The 24,286-nt window shown below is 35.7% G+C and overlaps 3 protein-coding genes across 3 annotated transcripts; 2 read left to right on the top strand and 1 right to left on the bottom strand.

The window, feature by feature from the left end:
- Positions 1 to 391: 391 nt before the first annotated feature.
- On the top strand, positions 392 to 4,889 carry LOC114526408 (doublesex and mab-3 related transcription factor 3, truncated-like). The gene is made up of 4 exons (XM_028548001.1): positions 392 to 817; positions 1,397 to 1,528; positions 2,162 to 2,251; positions 4,093 to 4,889. The coding sequence occupies exons 1-4, from the start codon at positions 460 to 462 to the stop codon at positions 4,752 to 4,754; spliced, it is 1,242 nt and encodes a 413-aa protein (XP_028403802.1). The 5' UTR covers positions 392 to 459; the 3' UTR covers positions 4,755 to 4,889.
- A 297-nt stretch (positions 4,890 to 5,186) lies between these two features.
- Positions 5,187 to 11,020, bottom strand: LOC114526409 (translation initiation factor eIF-2B subunit beta-like). Its single transcript, XM_028548003.1, has 17 exons — positions 10,886 to 11,020; positions 9,530 to 9,616; positions 9,295 to 9,353; positions 9,182 to 9,211; positions 8,914 to 8,944; positions 8,551 to 8,599; positions 8,133 to 8,192; positions 7,998 to 8,047; positions 7,834 to 7,930; positions 7,475 to 7,534; positions 7,142 to 7,237; positions 6,991 to 7,028; positions 6,814 to 6,874; positions 6,312 to 6,371; positions 6,016 to 6,067; positions 5,715 to 5,799; positions 5,187 to 5,555 (listed from the first exon to the last, which is right to left on the bottom strand). Exons 1-17 carry the CDS (start codon positions 10,954 to 10,956, stop codon positions 5,480 to 5,482), a joined length of 1,062 nt encoding a protein of 353 aa, XP_028403804.1. The 5' UTR covers positions 10,957 to 11,020; the 3' UTR covers positions 5,187 to 5,479.
- Positions 11,021 to 11,107: 87 nt separating this feature from the next.
- On the top strand, positions 11,108 to 14,588 carry LOC114526458. The gene is made up of 6 exons (XM_028548064.1): positions 11,108 to 11,213; positions 11,558 to 11,679; positions 11,788 to 11,926; positions 12,074 to 12,177; positions 12,281 to 13,372; positions 13,790 to 14,588. The coding sequence occupies exons 1-6, from the start codon at positions 11,157 to 11,159 to the stop codon at positions 14,064 to 14,066; spliced, it is 1,791 nt and encodes a 596-aa protein (XP_028403865.1). The 5' UTR covers positions 11,108 to 11,156; the 3' UTR covers positions 14,067 to 14,588.
- The last annotated feature ends 9,698 nt before the right edge of the window (positions 14,589 to 24,286 follow it).

The following is a 24,286-nucleotide window of genomic DNA, read 5'->3' as shown; positions in this document are numbered from 1 at the left end:
ATCTTTTCTTTTCGGATATTTCCCTTGTTGTCTTCAATATATAATTATCAACATTTACTTGAAAAGAATAGGAATTAGTTATAAAAGTTTATTTGTTTTTATTTCTCGTTGAAGTTTCAACCATTTCCACCTGTTCCACCGACATTTTGGTACAGGTGCCCTGGTTGGACAACCTGAATTAGCGAATGAGAGGCGCGTTTTACTACAACTCTTTGTCATTCAACCAATTAGCGTATTGATCATGTCAATCGAGACTGACCAATCACAAAGGCGACCTGAGTGTGAAATAATAGCGGGCGATGCACGATTGGGCAGCAAAAAGGTCTACGAGTTACAGTTTAAAAAGAATAACTTTAAAAGCTAGTATCATTCTTAACACAGTTGCATTTCTGTCCTGCCGAGTGTATCACGCACTATTGCTTCTAACACGATTTAAGCACAGAGCATCGGTGACGCGCGATGAGCAGTCTTGTTGGATCACAGGCGGCAAGTCAACAAGAGAAGAAAAGAACACCAAAATGCGCTCGTTGCAGAAACCATGGCTTTGACTCCATTTTAAAAGGCCACAAAGGCTTCTGTCGTTGGAGAGACTGTCTTTGCCCAAAGTGCATGTTGATAGCTGAACGACAGCGAGTGCTAGCAGCTCAGGTTGCCTTGCGGAGACAGCAAATGCAAGAATTTCGTGATCCCTTACCGCCAGGAGACTTATTCACTGCTCTTGCAAGACAAGAAGGAGGCAACGAGGAATATTGCACTACAAGTCCAGTAGATAATAGTCAAGAAAACGAAAGTAGTGAAATAACCGTGTCCAGTCAAGGTAGTAATTAAACGTCAATTGTTAAAGGAAATTGGAAAAATACAAGTTTTATTTAAAATGTCGCAATTATATCAGGACCCTTTTTCTAGCTCTTTGTAAGGAATGGCGTATAGAAAAGGTTTTCTATATTTGTTCGGAATATACGCTACATATGGCAGAGTTTATTATTAAAACTCAAACAGCGCAGTTGGATTTACTTTAGTTGCTACAAAATTACACTTTCTATAATGACTTCTTGAGGCCATTTTATTACAATATTGACTATTATCTAAATAGAACATTAAATGAAGTCCAAATCTTTTTGAGTGACTTGCCTCTCTTAAATTCGTAATTTTCATATTTAAAAACGTAGCGTTATGATCTACCTCAAGCAGAAAATTGTTCGGTAAAACTATTTTGAGGACGTTTCGTTAGTGTACAAAATGAATCCTCAAAAGATGAACCTCTAGACATTATCCTATTGTTATGATTAGAATTAATGTGTACATGTCCCTGTGAGGTCGGATAGAAATGTACAAATATGCGGGTGGGGTTTCATTCTGCCAAATGTTACTTGAAATTGTAACATTTTTGACCTAGATCTTGAAGTGAAACGAGAGACGCAGTCACCCGTTGAGAACAGACGATCTCCCATTGAACGTGAAAACACGACGGATGAATCGACCTCAAATGAATTGCCCAGTTCTGTTCCATCCGACTACAACAAACTAGGTACGTAATGGTGAGCATATCTACAAATCAAAAACGCCCAGAAGTATTTAAAAACCTGCTAAAAGAAACCAAAATCTTATCTTAAATTCTAAATAGTCGCATAGTATTTAACAGTTGAACTGAAGATACGCATGTATGAAAAGGTTTCGAGTTATATTATATGTATTTAAAAAGATTTGCAAATTCAGTCAAAAGATAATGCGTGAACTACACGTAAATATACAATTATTTATAGTTGCCGTTTTAACAGCAATAAAAACGAGCGTCATTCTTTGAAAATCTAGTCAAAAAACCTTGAAGCAGGTGAAAGGGCATTATTAAACAATACAAAGCTTGTTTGCATAGATAAAATACACTTAAAAATATATTATACCCAAATCAATTTAGACTCAGTAGGGGCTACTCGGAGTAAGGCAAACGACGTCACAGTATACGACTTTTGATAATTAAGTGGAAAAAACCGGATAGTTATTTTTCCTTTGCGTAACAATTTAATTAGTGAAGCATTTTGCCCGCATGTTGCACACGCTCTGTATGTAAAGCTGTTATACGGCAAGATTTAGTATGTAAATTGTGAAATAATTCTGAAGTCAATTACATGTTTATACTTATCATGTTTCTCAAAAATTTTAGCTCCAACGCAGAATTTTTTCAATCGTGAAATGTGCCCAAGCAACTGCACATGCTCCGCATTTCGTCCATTTAATGCTCCCCCTTTTCAAGGTTAGTGTTAAACTTATTAATTATTAATTGTTTGTCTTTTAACAGTTTAAGTCTGGCTTTCTTATCATTGCGCCAAACTTTTGTAGCTTTAACAATTACACAAAGCAACTTACAGCAGCCAGTTTATCATTGTGTATAGTATCGTGTCTAATCTTTATGGAAAACCACTCCTTTTATATGCTCGAATTAACCGATGATTCAAAAATAAAACCGAATCCGTTGGATCTGAGTTCTATCATATTTCCTTTTCGTAGCTTTTAAAGTTACACGCCTCTGTGTCGCCACAGCGAATGTTTTAAAATGCAGTCACCGCATTTTTGTTTAATTTAAGTTATTCGTTCAAAAGAACCGCAGAGTAAATAATTGAAAACTTGGGCCAGAAGTTTGGTATTTTGACGCTGTATGAACAGTAGTTTTATACAAATATCAATTACATTAACACAGTTGTGGTCTAAACTAGTTAAGCAGAAGAGAAAACAGAATATTCCTGAAATTAAATATTAAAATGTGCGCACACGGGCAGTGTCGTTTCCCGGTGTCCAACAGTTTTCAAGATATCAGTATCATCGAGCAGCTTCATCAGTTAGTGTTGAATCGTGTTGATACTTCACGCCTGCACACATTGACAGTATTATATCACGTCTTAAACGTCACGCACGTGCTCATCTAAGGAACATAGACACGCACTTTTAATGTTTAAATACAGGCTTACAGCTCTGTTAAATGTTATCTTATATCAATTGCGAAGTTAAGGGGTCCGCTTTATCTTTAAATCTATAATCATTCTATATATACATATGCGACTTAATCCTGGCACAATTGAGTAAAAAGTGACTTATGCCTGTTTAAAGTTTACAATCAAATAGTTAACTTCGCCAGTTTTATTTAAGCAAATTTCCGTCGAGTACGTTACATTTCGTGATGTGCTACCCCACCGATATTTTCTACCGATTTGCAACTGATAACAAATAATTACTCATTTTCATTGATAAAGAATTCCCATTTACTGTTTGATCCTATCGACACTCAATTGCTTATATTTTGATTAAAAACAATATAGATCTTTTGTTAAAGAAAATTTTATAGCCTGCGTAACAATCTTGAAAAATCGAAGTAGGCGTTCTGTAGCACTTTATCACTGATAAAAAGATACGCATGCGCGTCAATAGCCTTCTGTCGTTCGCATCGTACATACCACAACGCACAAAATTTAACTGAAACTTTCTCCGCACGGTCGACGATCACTTTTGTTCTTCAAAATAGCTTTTCGGTTAGAAAGTGGTGATATTTCGGCGTCTTTAAAACTTGAAGCGCGTTTCTTTCTTTAGGCTTATGTGCAAACTCAATGGCATATGTACAGTAGGAAGTTAAGCGATCCCAAGTAGTTTGTTCTCAATATGCATGTGACCAGCTGTTTAAACCTTCAGTTGATTCAGTTTAAAATGTGTCCGAACGCGAGTGATCTGCAATATTGAATAAATATGTGACATGCACTGATGCAGTTGAACCGTTTTAAAATGAGAGAAGTGAGCATTGTAACTGATCAAACACTCACAACTTTGGTGCATAATATTATTTCAAACTCTGATACCAGCAGATGCTAAACTATATTTAATACATGACTGAAACATCTATTTAAAAAACACTATCTCTTGTGACGAGAATAGCTAGAAGCTAGAATAACAAATGCAGTCTCCATTAGATGCAAATTATTAGTTGTGAGAAGACTTGGTATACCCAATAATATACACATGACGTTTCATTAATCGTAATCAAGAGATAAGTTAAAGTATATTCTGTCTCGTAATCTTTTTTTTGCTGAATTCTCTTATTTCCGTTAGATCTTAAGCGAAGGCTATTTTCGGATACAATTCACGATGACACAGTCCATTCCCAAGATATCACATACCCTGGTGAACGGTCTTATGCTGAGAAAAAACGACGACTTTACGACTACGAAGTCTTCAACCGAGTTCCAATTGCAGCACCTTCGGCGGCACTTCGGAGTTTTCCGGCTAGACATCGGCTATCAAATACTGAACTACTGTTGCGCATTTTTCCCAAAATGAAAGTGAATGTTTTACAATTAATCCTGCAAGCTTGCCGTGGAGATGTGATTCAAGCCATAGAACAAATATTAAATAAATATAAGCCTGATACAATAAATCATTTCGCTTCAGCACATCTTACTGCTTTACAAGGACATGAACTTTCTAAGGATTTCCACTTGCGACCAGAGACGTTTAATTTTCCGCGAAATGACAGTTTCTTCCCAGGATTCCCCAGCCCTGCGTTCTCCCCAATAAGCGTTTATCCTAAATACCAACTACCGGTTGCACCGTATCCACTGCGAGCAAAATATCATGAAGATACCGCTGGTCCACGTATACAGCCATACCCTATGGAATCGCGTGATTACGTCACTCGTGGTTCAGCTCCGCCACTTAGCGCAAAAAGCGACGAAGAAAACGACAAAAACGAGGCGAAAGATGACAGCAATTAATGTGAATCAAAGTGATTTTTTGTAAATATTAATATCTAAACTGTAAATAAAATGTATCAAAATACAATAAAATTAACATCTTCAACACCACTTTATTTATGTTGAATTAATGTATTACACAAAATCGCTTTCGATACGACACATCGCAGAGAATTAGTTTTTAAGGACCCCCGCCCTGTAATTTTGATGAATGAAAAACGACGATTTCCCTATCAAACGCATAAGGATTCGAATTCGCCTTACCAGCATATTAGATTAATTAGAGAGTCAACATCTTTGACTCTTTTAAAGAATTTTCTTAAAAGAGGCTATAATAGTTTTTTAGTGCAGTTTAGTAAGTTATTCTATGTGTTGTTTAACGGTTCATGTACTCTTATGAACTTTTCTGAATGAATTTATCTTGTTGAGAAAATGTCCTTTTTTGAGCAAATGTCTTTTGTTGCAAGATATTGTCAATTTCATTAATCCATTATTTACATAATAGTTCAAAATGATTTTACCTTTCAAACATTTTTTATCCAAAATAGGCGAAATTTCACACAAATATTGGGTGTCCCACTGCCTACTTGTTCAGTTTCGAGTTTCAGCGCTAAAAGCACTTTAAGACCAGTCCCCACGCCAAATAATGTTACTTATTGTGCATTACATGAAATCATGAATGACTGCATGAATGGCTTTTCATTTTTTAACTTTACGTTAGCTGCGATAAACCCAGCCCTGTAATTTCATTTCAAGTCAGTATCATTCGGATGGTAAACATCGGTTAACAATCGATAGACATACGACGGTGCATTACCACCTCTAAAAACAAAACAATATAATTATTTTTTGTGCTTGAATTTCATATGTAGTCAGCAGAATTATTGAACACAATAATGATTGACAAAAGATGTTCTCTGAATGTCTAATCAAACTGCTTCTATTTACTAAAATGTAAACGGAAAAGAATATAATACGTACATGTTTGAAATAAACAGATTGACCAGATCAGGTGGAACGTAGTCAAACACAGGATTTTGAACATGAACTTTGGCTAAAATATCTCCTAAACAAGCGGATGGTTATAACACTGAAGTATAAAATCATAAGAGGGACATTATTTTCCCTGGTTTTACAAGGCAATCTGCTGCCTGAGAAATATAATTTGTAGTTAATTTCAATTAGCTGCACACGGATGTGGGCCTGATTAAGTCATTGCTGTGATCACAACCAGCCCTGAGGAAAGGTGTCAAAAAATTGATAATATAATTATCAAAGATACCTTCGGAAAATCTGACGATATCATGCGGTGACATGAATTTATTGTGACTGTCCTGAAAATAAATATTTATAATCAGATTTCGAGTTCTCAATATTCAGAAGAACCAGCATCATGCAGGTATATCCAAATACTACAGGAACTAATATGCATAAAGACGGTTGATTTCCCAATTAACATATATTGTTTAATACGCGATATAAAGAACAGAGATATGCGATGAAACTAAGTTCTTTTAGCCTGTAAAACACCTGTAAAAGTATACGTGGCTGGAGTATTCCCAGCTCTAAAATCCGTACCTGGTCATACGACACGACGTACTGAGGTGTAAGTTTGTACATTGCAGCACATACCAGGAGCTGAAGAAGAATATAATATATCAGCAATCAATAGCGACATTTGACAATAATTAATACGCAAAGTGACAGTATGTTTCTATATTTTTTTACAACAGTATACTCCTTAGCGCTTTTCCCATCATGGCAGCAAATACGAAATGTCTTTTCTTTTTTTTGTCCGAGTTTCTTTGGTGCGTGAAATATGGTCATGACTAGTGCTTTCTATTAGGTTCCGCTAGGGGTACTATGGTCATGTTACGCGCATGAAATATTTTCTCTTTGAACCCACTCCCTAACCGCCACCCTTTCCTAACCGCAAATCACGATATAACCAAGTTAGAGTTGAGGTAAAGTTGGGATGTATAGGGATTATTATCTAGACCAATATTAGCGTGTTTATACACTTCAGGGCGTACTATTGGACTGTTCTAATCCCTATAAGTGAATAAGTTGATGAACTTACAGGTACAGAATGATGTTTAGCTGCTAATGCCACAGATAAAGTACCATTGACAGCTCGAAGCCTAAAAAATAATAAAATACCTTTCATCTAAATCTAAAAACAATTGATGGATCACAATAACTATCAACGTACACATTAGCGCTAGTCTAACCACAAGCCAACAAGTGAAACACTCACCCACCATCTGCCATCACAGCATGCGCACCAATTATAACCTGAAATTTTAAAATTTTCTTATTGTTATACACTGCTGCAAGAAATCAGAAGTACTGTTGTTTCTGTCTTATTCTACGCACAGCCAGGATTCTCTTGGTTTTTAGATATTTACCTTATTAACTCGGGACATAATAGCAAACACAGCAGAGTCGTTAATAACAGTTGTTTCGATGCCATCTTCAGCCAGATTTTTGGCTAATTCATGACCCTAAAAGGAGACAGTGATTTCTCATCTCCAGCAGAAGACAGTGGATTGTGTGTATGAGACAGGCCGATTCTGAAAAACATTGCAAAAGTCTCGGGAAAGATGCGGGGTTTTGGCTTGAAAATCACACCAAGTGTGTCAGGAGTAACCGCGTTCCCAGAGTATTCTGTGCTCATCCGTTGAGTTATAAGAGCCTGGGTACAAGGTTGATCCTGGAAAATTCTTCTTAATTGGTCCTACCTTGAAAAACGGTGCTCCTTCGGCCACGATAACACTAAATTTTCTCTTACGACCAGCGTTCTGGCATAAAAGTAAATTATACAAAAATACGTTATATTCAATAACCTATCCAATGTACCTTTTTAAGAGTCAGAGCATGGTGCCCCGTGCTGTTCGAGAAATAGAGCCCCAAGAATAAGAATAAATCTTTTAATTATTTCATTGAATGCATGACAGTGAATATAGTATTTGAGCGTATATGTACATTTAAATGAATTGATGATAGTTTATGAAAACGCACAAATACGAAGGTTGGGAGTATCCTACAACAAAATAGTAGTAACTTAAGGTAACTTACAAACTGTATACAGTTCAAATACCTTTAAAAAGCCTTGCACGGTATTCGATTTGCCAATTGTCATTATAATTTCATTTGAATGAATATGTTCTAATGCTTGACTGCTGATATTGTAAGCACTGAATGAGAATTTAATTAAATTCAGTAACTGTGAATTAAAAGCCATTGGTCACAACAGAATTATACCTTGATTCAATTTCAGTAATAAGTTCATTCACCGAATCAATAACCGTCATCTATGGGTACGATAAAAAAAGGTACAGTTTAAAATCATAAAGCAAATATATATGAAAATAATCTTGAAGTACGTAGAACACATACCCTTAAATTATGACTTGGTTTACTAAAATCTTCGGATCCTTTTTGAGCTAACAACAGTTTCTAATGAATACAGCTGGAATTAATTTCCGACTTCAAGTCCTTGAAATTTACACAGTTTAAATACCCATGAATATTTTAAATATGCACAATTTAATGTTTTTGCTAAAGGGCCAAGGCCGTATCACACGGTGCAATTTTTCATGCGACTTTCAATGCAATTCTACTTTTGAAAGATTTGAATTTGGCAACTACGAAACATTTGCAATTGGCCCATTGCTGAGCTTTTGTAGAGTTTCGTGTATCCTCCCGAAGAAACTATTTTGATGCAAACAGGAATCGCGGGAATGTAGTACGCAGAGTGCTTGATATTTAGTTAGGTTCAAGCTACAGCTTCGCAGGCAACGTATATCATACATACATGAAGAGACTCTTCAGTATCTCCCTCTTCTGACTTATTTCCACTGTCCCTTGAAATTGATAAAACCATGTCATACCAAAGTGGTCACCGATTGCACTGACATTATATGACCAAATTATTGCATTTATGTATGATAGAGGAACCTGAGGTGAAATTACTACTATTGATGTGAAACCTTTTTAATTTGTCGCTATAATAGTCTGACCAAAATGATGAAAGTCAACACCAAATCAGAGAGAGTCAGGAGATGATGATATATGGTTCTATATCAGTAGCTGAATGTGGTGTACCTGGACATGAGACTGTTACCTGTCCCACGCAAAAACTGACAGACAATCATATCAACTTTTTTGTATTCCTTACCCAGTATATTCTTCCCTAATTATTTTCAAGACTATAAAAAGAAAATGTTGTGGTTGTTCATCAATTAAAACTGTTCTTTTTAACTTCTGTGTATATTGAACAGTTTTGTGGAAGAAAATTTTTATGAAATACATAGAGTGTAATATTCAAAGAAAATATTTTTCTAAATCTAAATCTCTCGTATGAAATGATGTTGTTCCACCGTAATTTAGTTACAAAATGTAGGACAAGACACTTGAAAAAACTACAAAGGTATAAATGTACAAACCTCTTCTTACTATATTCCCCACAGTAGTCTCTATAAAAATACAAACCAAAATTTGAAATTATAGAAACAAGTTGAAGGAAAGGTGCTGAGCAATTAAATCACAGGATTTATACCTATAGGTTGAGCACTTGTCATCTTTTGACCAACTGTCTTTAAATCATTCATGAGATCCCTAAATTGAATAATTTTTCGTGATCAAATCAATGACATGTGAAATCAATAACTTTTTCATTGTATTTACTGTTTAGAATTGTTTACAGTAAATTAGTTAGAATCGTAACCATGAATATATTATCAATAATACTGGGGGATGGGTTTTAGAAATAAACTTATAAAGTATACATATACCCAGCAGTACTCCATTTTTTATGTGCTATAACTTTTCTGAGAACTTGTACAGTCTGATATGCAACATCATAAGAATTACGGAGCTTTCTAGAAATGTTAAAGGCAGCAGTACAGCTTTACATGATTACAAATGATGATATATTATAAAATAGTATGAAAAATATAATAGTTTGACTATATAACTTTGTGTTACAAAAAATGCTTACAAATTTGAAAGAACAAAAGAGACTAAAGAAACGAAGACAACATATTTGTATTAACAACTATGTGTGCAAGGTTAATGTTAAGTGTGAGGTTATTAACTACCTGTTATTATCATAACACTAACAAACTCAAGTGGGATGGGCCATTATATATATTAGCGTTAAGGACCCTAATTATCAACACCATTTCATATATGTGATTTTCCGTGCCATGTGTCACCAACCTTTCGATCTATCTTTTTTATTTGAAGCAAAATCCCTTTTGCTTGAAATGCTATGTACCACTTCATGTGACTATGCTGTTGTGCATTGTAAAGACATCAATTACACACTAACTCATTCACATAAATACTCCAGATCATATCGGGGTTTCACCTTTGACTGGAAAATATTACTTCATCTAGACTGTGTCAGGCATACTTGTGTTTACACTTTACAAGCATATGCAAAAACATCCTGTTTCCGTTTCTAAGATCTTCTTACTTGTGAAAGCCTATTAATTGCACAACTTAATCCTGCCCTCAACCTTGCTACAAAATATACCCCACTTGAGTTATCCTAGTGTTAACCTGCAACTACTAACCTTAAACTTAACATTAACCTTGCACACACATCAAATTAAAATATATTGTCTTCCTCTCAATATTCCCGTTTCATTTATTAACTATACCTCTTGTGGAAGCACAATGGAACCAGGAGTAGTTAAACTATGACCTAAAATTCCCTGGGGCCAGGGTAAACTATAGCCTGGAATTCCACAAGGGTGGGGAAAACTAATATAAGGCCTAGTCAATCTTCCTTTATGGTAGTTATGCTATGGCCCGGAATTCCCGAGGGAGAGCTTAAATATTCTTATATTTCCCCAAGGGTGAATCATCAAGAAGTGTGAATCCTTGCCAGGGGAGCTGGGGAGGCGTATTGTAAGTACAGAGTACTGAGAGTATAGCAATATCAAGTTGTAGTAAACTAGTAATAATTAATTAAGTAATACATTTTATCATTACTTTTCTGCAAGACAAAAGGAAAAACAAAGAAAATGGATAAATTAACGCACACGATTCGAAGCATTGCCCAAGAGAAAACAACAAACATTTCACTCAAAAATGAAATTACCTTACGGCAGTGTTAATACAATAAGAAACAACAGACCTACCCTTGTTTTAAAAATGAAATAAATGACTCTGCTGCCTCGTTAATTTCTGCGTCAGTTGCTGTTTGAGGCATTGTTTTAATACATAAAATTAATTCGTTAAAGTTGATTTTCCTCAAAGAAGATGACTAATATTGAACAGCCATGTTGAATTACTGAGCCCGTGAATCAGTTTTTCATTGAATTACTTCAAGTAATTTCTTTTTGTTTGTAGACCCGCCATTATTCAAAGTTTGAAACAATGTATTTAATTTGTTCATTGGTTTAGTAATACATGGGGTCAAAACGTCAAAGAAATGTCAATATTGTCAACAAATGTATATTGAGACAGGTGATATTTAATGTTTAAATAACATTTAATAAATAACATTTTACAATGTATATTTTAAGTTTTGTTTTTATAACCCACGGTTTTTTTGTGTATTAACCAAAACTTTGGTAACTGCATTTTAGTCAGTGAAGTAGATTATATTTTATAATTTTAGAGTACAAAAACCCTAAGGTTCGACATTGTAAAATTGTGTTTAAATTCAGTTTAAATTCAAGCTTTAAATAAAGGCACTAGTACATGCATTTAGATCACAAGGTAAATGGCTAATTATATAGCCTTAATTACCCTAATTAAACTGATTTTTAACTCTAATGACGTTTTCAAAGGTTGAGTTCTTATTTTAGGTTCGTGGAGGTGTCCCTTTCAATGCTCAATTTCCTCGCTCGTATCTACAGACAAATCTTGATCACACTCGGCTTTGTATCTCACTGTGTGAAATACAAGAAGATAATTCCTTTGCTAGGGGGTAATCAAGGATTTTCTTTGCCTTATTCAAATATTCCTAACTTAACAATTTGTCTCAAAAGACTCAAATTAGACATGATCAATGTTCCAATCAATTTCTCTTACCCAGACATGTATTGCTTGGTTTCACAAAATGTGGGAAATATTTATTGTCCTACTATAAAGAACTACAAGATGACGTTTCATTTGGATTGTTTAAATACACATTGCATTGGTGGAAGTTTAATCTGAGAAGACCATTACAAAAGGTAAATGCAACATACCATAATTGGTCATATAAAATCATATAAGCACTGGTATTATTGGTGACATCCAATGACCTTGATATCCTAAATTATGCAGTATACTAAAATCTACTCCCATGTCATGCTAATGGCTGCATTGAAATATTTCAGGTTTCTCATGTATCTTTATTTGTTGGTGAACACATCGCAGAAGATCTTCTATTAATAGTCTGTCACACATTGAATGACAATAGAATTCTTGTCCATGGTTATGCGTGAGTCTTCTACTTCAGTTATATTATAGAATGTTACTCCTATCAGAGGTTGAACAAGTCAGAACAGTAAAATAGCTGTAATTTGTATTTTCTGTATCTTTAGATATCTAGGTAGAGATGAACAATGCAGACAATGTTATGTATCAGTATGTTCCTCTCCACCTGAAACTACTACAGCAACATGTGATGACACATGGGTTGTGCACATGAAATATAACCTCCTGACACCTTTCCCACTCTTTATACCACGCATACAGTTCAAACTGAAAAATACTGTTATCCTGAATACGGTTGATTCCGTACTTGCTATCACCGCGTCTCCTTGTACTGAACACGATACACTTGAACCTACCACTAATCCTGACGGTTATAAAGAGCAGGGTGATCAAACGTACTGTGTGAATAGTCTGGTTACGGAGTCGAAGAATGAGATATTAAAAAAGCACGCTGAAAAGGATGTTATTTTAGTGAAAAACGCCACTGAAAAGCATAATTCCTTTCAAACCTCAAAGTTACCTCGAGGGAAGAGCCAGGTTGCTCAAAAAATTTCAGGTGCTAGCGACAGAGTAGGTTCCCCGACCAAGGTGAAAAGTCCGTGTACTGGGTCTCAGGAAAAATCAGAGAATGAATTAGGTTCGTCAAGCACTGAACATTGTAATCACTGTACGTCTAATTCAAGCAATCATACAAACTTGACAAGTATCAACCAAGAAATTGACAGCAACCCTGAAAATATTGAATGCAATGATGGAAATAAGTTTGTTAAAGATGAGGAATATCCGAAGATTTCGAAACGCTCCCACCTCTCATCCTTTAGTTTTAAGACTTTTTCTAATCGGACAGATCCTAAAATATTGGAAAATATCTCGACTAGTACTGTCATCGATGGTACATCTTATCTCGATATACAAGTTAACACAGCTTCAGGTACACCCTATAAGTTGTTGGAAAACATTCAAGATAATAAAGAAGTGAAAGATCATACTTCTCCCTGCATTCACACGAGAGTCATTTCACTCGATATCGAAAGATACATTAACGAAGCGTTGAATACTTCAGATGAACTAAAAGGAAAATATTGGGCACTTAGAAATTACAGTACTTTACTGGTTGATGTTTGTGAAGGCAGTCAATGTGTCATCGTGAATATTGCTATTATACTATCAGTACAGGAGGACACTGAGAAGGCCACAAGGTAACTGTACATGCACTTGACCCGTATTTATTATACTGGTGCTGCAGTATGACATTGAAGAGAATATGCAATTTGGGCACCGTAAAATTTCTACGAGTATTTCTAAAGTCCATGAGAAACCTGTATGATTGAACGACATGAGAATAAAACTTCTCGATGTAGTTTTGTTCTGGTCAGGTAGAATACTCGTTTGGTGTGTAGTGTAAGCGCAAGACGGACGACTTTCCCCTCACAAACATAAAGTGCATGTCCCCACCCCTCAACTGCTGTTGCAGTATTCGTACTCTCGATAATTTACGACACGATTTCCTTACAACTACTTGAAGGAGTTTGTCGTCGTCGTATTTACATGGTTCAGCTCCCCCACCTTCTCACGACTCACCTTACTAATCAACAAATTTATCCATTTCTTCACAGACGTGAAATATCTTCATTTTCTCTTCTTCTCTCCTGGAGTGTTTCCACGGGCGAAGTTAACACGTTAGACATTTCACCAATCGCGAAAACAAGTTCAAAATCTGAAAAACAGATCTTCAAAGAGGGATGTAAAATAGTTGCCGATCTCCACCGAAGATATTCGGTGCCTTTCCCAGGGTTATTTGCTGTACAAGCTCTTTCTAATCATAATGTTTTTACTGGGAAGACCCTGGAGGTTATTAAACATCCTTTTCAACCAATAGCAATTGTATTATAGGTTTATATATTCGTGGTGTGCAACTTTGGATAGGATATCACTACATATATCACTATATATATCGGCACATTGCACTGATATCATCACCCCTAGGAATCGTTCCCCATATGCACTTTTCTCTCACAAAAACTTGTTATGCGAAAAGTAAAGGTTCATACATTGTTCATTGATGGCTGGAAAAAAAATTAACAAAGCACAATTTTTCCAGTACTTATTATTGCTTCATTTTAATTTCTACTGAATTCCTACATTGATGTCATGTGCAAAGGTCCATATATAGAAGCCAGCTTAGCTTCGTCTGATACCAGATTCTTTGCAACATATTCGTGATATTTATCCTTTCCTTTTCATATCTAAAGAAAAAAATAATCGTTGAGATGAGTTTGTATAAACCGCCACGGAAAGTGCACCCGCCAATGTTTGTGTGGATTATAATTATTATTATATTTAATTATTATTGTAATATAAGTAATAAGTTCGTCGTGAACTTCATATTTAAATTCGTAATGAATTCAAAATTAATGCATGTAAATACATTGTTCATTGATGAATTAAAATAATTTGTGAGGGAATTTTAAGTCCAGTAATATTCTGTATATCGTTTGAGAACTGGTGTTTAATTGTTGCGTTTGTGCATCACGTGAGTCTAAACATTAGGAAGTAATGTTAAAAGGGTGGCTATAGCCGCTATATGAATACCCCACCTCCTCCATTTAGACGTTTACGGTAAATATGCAGCCCTGAAAGGATTTCTCAGATCGAATTCTCTCTTTTTTAATATCACAAAAAAAGGTTGATCAAAATCCACCAAGTAGCTTTCAAACATTGCTAACGGCAAAATGAGAACCAGAAATGTTTTTTTTCTGCAAGGGAAAATATTTCGCATTTTTCTTAAAACTTAAGATCTGCGATCGATGATTACACTGAAAAAGTCCCAACGATAACAAGAATGAAGAGAAATGTATACTCCCATGCATTGACCGGACTTCATAGAATTTTATCTCAATTATTTATGCGTAATTCCCGAATCTCTACCGTTAATCTTTAAGCTCGATGAGAGTTAATTGTCGAAATGTGAGATGATTACGTAACGACGTCCACTCCATGCCAATGAAAACAAATTTAAATCTTTCAATAACTTTATTTTACTAAAAACATCCGACGGAAATTCGCATAAAAAGTTTTCAAGCTCTAATCATGTTTAGGGCGATCCTGTTAAAAATCGCACGAAAATCTCAGATTAGACGAAATTACTTTGTTGACATTCCAACAATATTATTCTCTTGGCCTTGAACATATTATGATATAGCTAATAAAATAAGCAAATGAGCTAATGAAATAAGCTAATGAGCTAATAAACTTCTGCTCTTTTGGTTATTTTATTTTTTGTTATTAGAATACCCGAAATTTTTCAGGATATAATAATGTATATATTTCTAGATCAGTAGATCTAGACAAAATGAATATCGTTTGCTTTTTCTACACGAGTATAAGATCTATAAGGCTGTTAACCATGCAGACAGCAACTAACTTTAATGAGATATGTAACTACAGTATCAGATTAACGATTATAAAATTACGTTTCAAGTTCTTTAAAAGCACATAATTGCCATAAATGAACGAGGCTTTGGGTAATCCTCTCCATCCACTCGTGTAGGACACATTTTTTATGAAAAAACATGGCCTGATCACTGACTCCCTCAATACGTCAATATATTAACGATATAATCTGCGGCTTGTGTGTAGCACCTTCAAATAAGTAAGTGGTTTTAGAAAGCGTGAGCTTATAAACTTGATCAAACATTCTTACGCCTTACGGTCAGATGAATCTAATGTAACAATTCACAAATTTTAAAGGCATACACCAGCGCGTCTAACTTTAATTCAGTCTCTTTTTCAAAAGGACTTGAATACGTATGACTAAGGGTTCACATCCCTCCACACAAAATCTATATTTTTGAGCGGTGTATTACCCCTCTCCCTTCTTCTTCCCCTCGCCTCTCCCCGCTCCCCTCTCCCCTCCACTCCCAGAAGGTGGGCAACAGGTCAACACTGCAGGCAAAACAGATACAACGAAAGACCCTTTGCAACGTTATATCTTTTACCGTTAAAGCGCCTGGGTACGAGGCTGGGCAAATACATTTTAGCGTGTAAATAAGTTTGGCAAAAGATCGCGAATAATATTTTGAATAATAAAGATTATCAGAAATGGTTTGGGCAAAAAAGAGGGCAAATCTTATCGTCACTGCGCTATGCGTTAGTCTTGCTGGAACATCATGTACCTACTGTGAAAAATACCTTCAAGTTTTCAATGAAAATACGAGGTCTTCTTTGTAAGAAAACAAACTTAATTAACGCTTTACAATTTACATAAGTAAGAGCTTTCTAGACCTTTCTTTGTGGTCTTTTCATTTGATGACTATATAATTTGTGTCGCCCTCGAGCACATAATCATGTGTGGCTCTGCGCAGGGAATTAAACACTCACTTAACCCTGTTTACTTCCACTTAAATCAGGTTCTATTAGTCGTGAAGGCCATCTTCCACCAGGCGGGACTTGTGCGTGGAGCAGGAATTTAATTTTAATTGGTTCTGCACGTAAGGCACAAACGAATCTCCCTAGTGTAAAAACAACTGTCGTGAAGTAAAATATAGTTTAGATTTTTCTCTGATTTTGTGTGTCCTTGCATGTATGCAAATGACTCTATCATCGATACCCTTCAACAATTCGTGTCCTTCATGAAATAAAGGCTTGGAACTCTAGAGAAAGAAGCGCACTTTTATTTAATTAATGTTAGACCTCCTTACATTCAAAATCAAGTTGATTTCACTAGTGGTATCACAGGCTGCTTAAAATTTTCAGTTGCACTGACATTGTTTTTTCTTATTATTGGCAAATTACTAATCACATCTCCCTAGTTCGGAATTCGAGCCAAGGAGGTCAATGGAATGCTATACTATAATCATTCCGTAAATGGAACTCTTATCATCTTAGCAAGGTGCCGCATAGTATTAGTTCATAATTAATATACCAGGTCTGAATCATCCTAGTGGGGTTCTCTGAATAGCTAAAAAAATATATCGCGACGGCCGCATCTGAATACGAAGGTATTATCCCAGCGGGACAGTTATGTCGTAAATCTGGTCTAAAAAATAATAAATCAAGTAATATTGATCGCCTCTTTATCGTCATACTTTGCACACAAAACAGATTAAGGTCCGTGTACGTTTACCAAAAGTTTATGAACCAAATACCCACCCAACCACTGAACCACACACTCTGTACATTTTCTGGATCACTGACCTTTATATGAAAGCAAACTATTTCTAGATCAGTGTACATTATCGAGGAGTTTCATTACACGATTGATTCACCTTTATTTCACAAAATATTTATATATGTAGATTCGAGAGCTAACGAGAAAGATACCGCCGGACAATGTACATTTTACCAGAATGCATTGCTGTCAGATATCTTTGAAGTGAAGCGAGGTACTGTGCACGAAGGACAGACTTAAGGAAGGTCATCAGGATTTTCTTTTTTTTTACATCTGTTGTAATTGAGCAATGTATTGCTCGATGCATTGTCGGTAAATGCTGGTTTTTTGGTTATACTTACATCACAGAACGGTGTATATAATTTATCAAACATTTATCAAACATTTATCAGTGCTAATACAAACCAACAAACCTATCAAAAAACAGTATTTTCTTCAAAGAAATTCATTAAAAACTATTTTCTTCATTTGAAAAGAAAACAAAGTAACTTGCGAAAGTCACGCAGTGGTGAAACAGTAATCGACTAGCCGTTCTACATCCGCAGCTCTATAATCGACCACCGTGTTCTGCCCTTAATTAAGCGCAATGAGTATGTATGACCTTCTCTCTCCGACACATGAATACACTCTTAGAAGGTTTTTCGGGAATGGTATCCACGTTCGAATAGCGTAAAGCCGTATATATTGGAATCACCTGAAATTATTCAGCATGTAATTACCCAAAATCTACTGTCGCTCATTGAAATTTTGGCTTTGTTGGTGTCATGAAACAATTTTTATATTCCGAACTTACGATTATTTTAACCTTGGCACTGATTATTCTTTTCAACTCTGCCAGAAAGCATTTTATCTAAATGATCTTCTTATTTTCAAACTGTGAACAACCTGCTGAGTTTAACAAGTTCTATCTTTCTGACCTGCAGTCAGTCATTAATACTTTCCGATCACTCAGTAGTGATATTCGTTTGTTGCTTTCGCTCTATCACAAGGAAAGGAAATAATATAAAATCATGTATAATTCTTCCTTGCCCCCCTCAGTTACCTTATACAGTAGTCATAACAAGAAGACATGTTGTCCAGGCGTTCATGACACTATGTATGACATTACATCGATCTGCATGCATTAAAGCTTTCTTCCTAAATGAAGCCAATGTTAGTGACCTAATTAAGTTGGGTCGTTTTAGATTGATTTAGACCTAATTAAGTTGGGCCGTATCAGTTTAGAGTACTTTTTTTAGTTTGGCGAAATTACTCATATAATCTTAACACTTTTATCAGCTGTGTAAGTCAGACATGAAAGTATAGTTTAGTATAATTGAGAAATTTCAATATAAATTTAAAATTTCCTGTTAATTAACTCCTGTCCGTGTTTAAGGCACGCTGGTCAAAATGATTTCAGTTAACTGTTTGTCAACTTCTATGGATACAGTACATCATGTAAGATTGATTTGACCTCTGCTTTGTTTATCTTGTATATATTATTTAATATTTACGATATCTTGCTGTCGTAAGAAATACTGTAGACACGAGGTCTCTTTGCTCCGCAATAAAAACATTCCTAAACTACAGGTATTGCTTTTAACTGAAACCCCGTGCACTTCATCGTCGGCATTCTCTGCGTGTGACACTTTTTGCATGTCTATATATCTAATAACCATAATAGATTGTTTGTGAGTCATTGACCAGAAATAAACGTTACAATGAAACAGACTTCCTAATCCATTTCAGGGGATATTTTCGAAGTGAATAGGCCTTAAATCCTCTTTCAGGACAACCGAAGGAAATTGTCACTAAACCTGGTTTCCATATATAGTTGAAACCATATTTTAACGAGAATCAAACTTCCTTTACAGCTGCATGGTATCAAGACACATCCTGTTTCTATTTTGAATTCAGCGTATCTGTAAGTTCTGTTCTGCGAATCAAAGATAATTCACATGAAATTGATATAGTGAATTTGTAAATATTTTTTATTATAAATCGTGTACTCTAGTGTCCCTAGCCAGCCAATGCTCACAGCGGTTTCTCAGCTGTTTGATTTGTTTCCTACTTAGAATTGTGTTTGAAAAATGTGATCAAATTTGGCACGAAACTTAGAATATCTGTTTGACACAATCATTGCATAAAAAGTGATTACATTTTCCTAGGCATGCTGAGATTTAACGCTTGCTTTTGGCTCGTGGCGCCGGGCATAGTATGAGTAAGCGGAAGAAATACAATAATCCCCTAAGGTTATCAAGATAAAAAACCTATTTGCAGTTTAAAGATGAGTGTTTTTCACTCAAAAACATGTTGTGGTCATTTTGTTCTGCATGCATGTAGGCGTTTTAATTTTACGTTTGCTGCATGGAAACTGAAGTTAATGTTCCTGGGTGCTACGTGCTAAGCCGGTAAATGATAGTGACGGTTGTGTAATCTCACAGTATCAGTTTCAAACTCGAAGACTATATGCATTTCAATCAATAACGATGATCATGCACGTCAATCGCGTGGTGCTATTTGCATTTATAGATACCCCTGGACTGCTTAACCCCGCTTGGGCGCGGTTACAAGATTAAGAAATCACATGACAACCATAAATTCTTACCAGGGATCTTGCCGAGAAAACCATTGGGGACGGTAATTTATATTTTACCTGGAATTTCAATTAGGTCCAGGAAGCTAGATTCTCCCCCATCTTAGGGTCATGAATATACGAAGAATGCCTCGATATAGGAAAAATTCGAGCACACGATTACATATTTATTATATATAAAAGGTTTCCGGAAACCATGTGGCACAGACATGCCTGACATGTATTACAAATCTCTAAATGGAAAACATTAGGTTACCCAAAAATAGTTCGAAATAAAGAAGAGCTAATTATACCGGACATATTTTACCATTTATGACAAGGTCAGTTTAAACGTTTTTTTTCAGAAATTGTATTAAATACTTTAATTAATTTGTACCAATTATCAAATCAAGATAAGATATGACAATATGTACTGTAAAGGACACCGCAAGCCAATTTAGTTTTTTGATTAACATACAAATATGGTTAAAAAGATGATTCAATTAAGTAGGTTGTCCTTGAAAACGTTAAAATTCGGAGTAGCATGCAAGAAATGACAGGTCATCATTTATAACCTCTTAAAGTCAAAAATTGTCTTTAACACAACTATGCTGAACTAATTTCCTCATGTCAAATTAAGCAATAATGAACCCACCCAACACAGTCGCACTTTAGTTATAGTTACATGCCTGTGTAACTTGAATTAATTGCAAGAACAATATAGAGTTTAGATTTGGAAATAAAAGGTTTGGAGAATATGGAAATAGCCAATTGAAGTCGTTCATCTGAAGTGAGTGACTGGTTCGGTAACTTTTCTGAATGGCTCGTAGTCAGATTATATATAAGTTATAACTCAGATTAGACTCTTGTATTCTTCATGTAAATTTTTTTCAAGAATTTATATTGCTTTTCGAAAATTGTCGGTTGTCGTTCTCTGGTGAATATCGCCATTCGCCATGTCATGGATTTATACACGTAAAACTGACCTCTAACAACCTCTAACTGGATACAGGATCACACAGGTTCGGTTCCTTCAGAAAAATTTCAAACCATTCTTTATCAGTTATTGATTATGTTTTTAACTCTGAATCCCCTGATTTTGTTTAACTTTCGCACCAAACAACACATTAAACTACATTTCTATACAACCGGCAATGTATATATGTGTCATAATGTGTGGGTTCTATAAAATTGACAATCACATAGCTACTTTTATTGTTCGAAAATAGCATTTTAGAGACATCATTGAATTTCAGGTGTCGAAAACTGGTATTAATTAAGTATAATGACTGCACGAGCTGTGGTTGAATCAAATTTAGATAACTATCTATAGGCTTTCCTGATGTATACCAATGATTAATTAAATAATTGGCACTGCTGAATGACATGAACAAATTTAATTAATTATATGATTATCAATTTTTTGGTACAACATGTATTATTATTACTACCGTAATTAATACTTAATTAGAGCAATTAGACCAAATTAGCAGCCTTCTGAAAGCTTTCCAGCAATTCCTACAAATTTAAAATTATGTATTGCCGTTCGCCATGCAAGATGACACGACTGATATTATAACTTAGGTATTCATTAAATATGCAATTGTTAAACAAAATCGTTCTGCTTTGATTAGAAACATTCAGCTGACGTAAGTGTTCAATAACGCTATGGAATTCTTTTATTCCATGGCTGGATGCGGTTCAGCCTAGTCCCAAACACACCGCGATTATTGCCTGAGTTGAAAGCCCTGGGAACGAGGATATAGACATGCAAACGCAGCTACAATCGCACGTACGCTCATACCGTATTAATTAAGCCGGTTTTCCACTAGCGATATTTTTCGCGCGAAGCGACTTTATTCCTTTGTATTTGAGCAATTTGTTCCAGATGGTTGCAGTTGAGAGCTCTGGAACAAAAGTAAAATGTCGACTCGCGCGAAAAATATCGCTAGTGGAAAACCGGCTTTACGCGGGAGGATATTCAACTTTCACAAATTTAAATGGAGTCTGTAATTCTGTAAACCGGCGCTGCCGTTGTCAATAACCGGCTCTAGCTATTATAACGGCCTGATTACATAATTTGTAAATGTTTGTTTCTACAGAAAACAGATTTGCAGTGAATGACGTCAAGAAAATAGATCAAACTCTCAAATGATTCATGAAAATATAAAAATTGTTATCATTACAAATGATTTCCTTTTGACTTTGTGCGAATCGCTTTGAGCCAATTAAGCTGAACAAGTGACTGTAAATATCCGCAGTGAAAACTATATTGATTACTGAATCTTTATTAGCTTTATCAAGTACCAACGACGGTAAACTGCATTGTAATGTAAGCTGGATGACGTAACCAACTGATTGTGCCAATGAAAACAGCATTCTTGCAGCAGGTTTGTTTGAAATATCCGACGGAAATTAACATAAGAAGTTTCTCCCGTTAGTTTAAATCATCTTTGAATCGTATTATAGGAATCCCAACACATTAGTTTAGCGGATTAAAGGCCTAAGCACATCGTTAACACTTCAACAGCAATAAACAGTTTTTCCACAGGTTTTTAGTAGCTTAATTACAACTGATGTATTAACTTACATTCTTTGTTTCTTTGGGTGCTGTAGACGCAGATTCAACACGAACCAGGCTCCTGAACTTTTCTTTCAACTTAGAATACAGACTTCAGTGGTCCTCGACTAGCATAATACAAGTTCTATCTTTTTGCTTGCGTTGTGGATACACCACGTGTTGCACAAAAATGAGACTTTAGAAATTCGACTTGTATTCATATTATGAATGGTAATACCAGATATGAAAGCAGTTTATACTACACCCATGGTGCGTGGACACAATGGTATAAACTAATTACTGCTTGGAAGATATTTCAAAGTCATAACTGGTTTCGTTGAACATATTATGCATAATAAAATTTGACTCAATTGTGTTTACACACAATTGGTTTATAGACTTATAGTGTTCAACCATGCATTCACATTAGATGGTATAAATTACTAAAGGTCGAGATTTCTGTCTTTATTCAAAGTGCGTTGGGCATAATAAGCAATAATGAAGCCTAATGAGGTTTGTCAACTCTTTTGTTTGAATTGCATTCGACACGACCAACTAAATAAGTAAACTAGCCTGGTTTTCATCAAGCATGATTCTCATATGTCACCGACGGTCGGCGATGTATTGTTTGTGGCCGTTGACGAAGAAAATTTATACAAAATAACAAGATTTATTCTCCAGTGTTCAGCAAAAATAGCCATCCATCGCCAACCCTTGGTGACATATGAAAACCAGGCTTCACTTGCAGACAGTCGGCGGTCTTTATTGTCGTTTGTAACCGATGCATAAAATGCTTTGTCCGTAAAAAAAAATTCTACTTCATTGGTCGTCGACAATGGATCGGAGTGCGTCGCCGACTGTCTGCGAGTGATAAAAACCAGGCTTCATTAAACAACGTGATTCTCTCTTTTCACGGTATGTCAACTTCGGTCCGGATCCATATTGCAGCCCCGTATCTTGAATAGTTCATCGTTAGCAAACCACTATGGCACAACGTGAAAATGTGACTGATTTTGTTTAAATGAAAATATCCAAACTAGCATTATTATGAAGTGTCCTCATGCTCTTGTGTTTTTTGGCTAAAATTCATGAGTTATTTCTTCTTTGTTGCGTGTGCATCTTAAGTCGTTTCTTTCACCACAACGATAATTGGAGTAAGCCCCCTTGATTACCTATTAAGGGTTTATCCGTTCTGTCCCACCGGGATGGAAAAAAGCAAAGTTTTAACTGATTTTTGTACAATTCGTTCAGAGCTACAGCCGGAACAATTAAGGGATTGAAGGAATTATCCAAGGCTGGACAAGAAAACTTCAGCAGACTACGACAATAATTAGGTAATAGGACAAACTTTCAGTTCACAAACCTGTGAACGTTTTATAATTGCTAATCCAAAACGATGTTACAATCTTGTGAAGCAAAACATGAAAGACCGTGTGTTAATTAACTCGTTGCTGTGGACGTGGTGACTCGTTACAGAGCGCGTGAACCGTCGCGTGGACTGGGAATACGTGACTAGGTTCAGTACACTGGGTGGCAATGAATAAAAATTTCCTTGTTGATTCCGATTCAACTGGGCCGCTGTGAGAGTTTTCTTTGTGTTTACTTCCTTTTCATTGCTGACTCTTAGGTACTGACCATATGAGTCAGACCCCAAAGTGTTTGGCTGACGTTGTTACATGTGCACGACGCCCTGAAGGTGTAGTTGAAAGAAAAAGGGGAAGACGATCGAAGTAACCTAAACGAAAGAAGTGTCTACAACCGTGCAGCACTGAAATTTTTAACTAACCAGACAGCCAGTCAATTACAGCCTGTAGGCATGTGCTATATTT

The sequence above is a fragment of the Dendronephthya gigantea genome, unplaced genomic scaffold, assembly GCF_004324835.1.
Source record: "Dendronephthya gigantea isolate DGI-Jeju-01 unplaced genomic scaffold, DenGig_1.0 000038F, whole genome shotgun sequence".
NCBI classification, from domain to species: Eukaryota; Metazoa; Cnidaria; class Anthozoa; order Malacalcyonacea; family Nephtheidae; genus Dendronephthya; species Dendronephthya gigantea.
This window is presented reverse-complemented; position numbering and strand designations above follow the sequence as displayed.

Bases quoted from the DNA above. Each gene is read 5' to 3' on its own strand.
- LOC114526408 (XM_028548001.1), top strand. From the start codon at position 460: ATGAGCAGTCTTGTTGGATCACAGGCGGCAAGTCAACAAGAGAAGAAA. The intron at 818-1,396 runs GTAGTAATTAAA...TTTTTGACCTAG, and splicing joins AATAACCGTGTCCAGTCAAG to ATCTTGAAGTGAAACGAGAG. The intron at 1,529-2,161 runs GTACGTAATGGT...CAAAAATTTTAG, and splicing joins ATCCGACTACAACAAACTAG to CTCCAACGCAGAATTTTTTC.
- LOC114526409 (XM_028548003.1), bottom strand. From the start codon at position 10,956: ATGCCTCAAACAGCAACTGACGCAGAAATTAACGAGGCAGCAGAGTCA. The intron at 8,193-8,550 runs GTATGTATGATA...TGTATTCATTAG, and splicing joins ATACTGAAGAGTCTCTTCAT to AAACTGTTGTTAGCTCAAAA. The intron at 7,029-7,141 runs GTAAATATCTAA...TTAAAATTTCAG, and splicing joins TTATGTCCCGAGTTAATAAG to GTTATAATTGGTGCGCATGC.
- LOC114526458 (XM_028548064.1), top strand. From the start codon at position 11,157: ATGGGGTCAAAACGTCAAAGAAATGTCAATATTGTCAACAAATGTATA. The intron at 11,680-11,787 runs GTAATCAAGGAT...TCTCTTACCCAG, and splicing joins GATAATTCCTTTGCTAGGGG to ACATGTATTGCTTGGTTTCA. The intron at 11,927-12,073 runs GTAAATGCAACA...GAAATATTTCAG, and splicing joins TGAGAAGACCATTACAAAAG to GTTTCTCATGTATCTTTATT.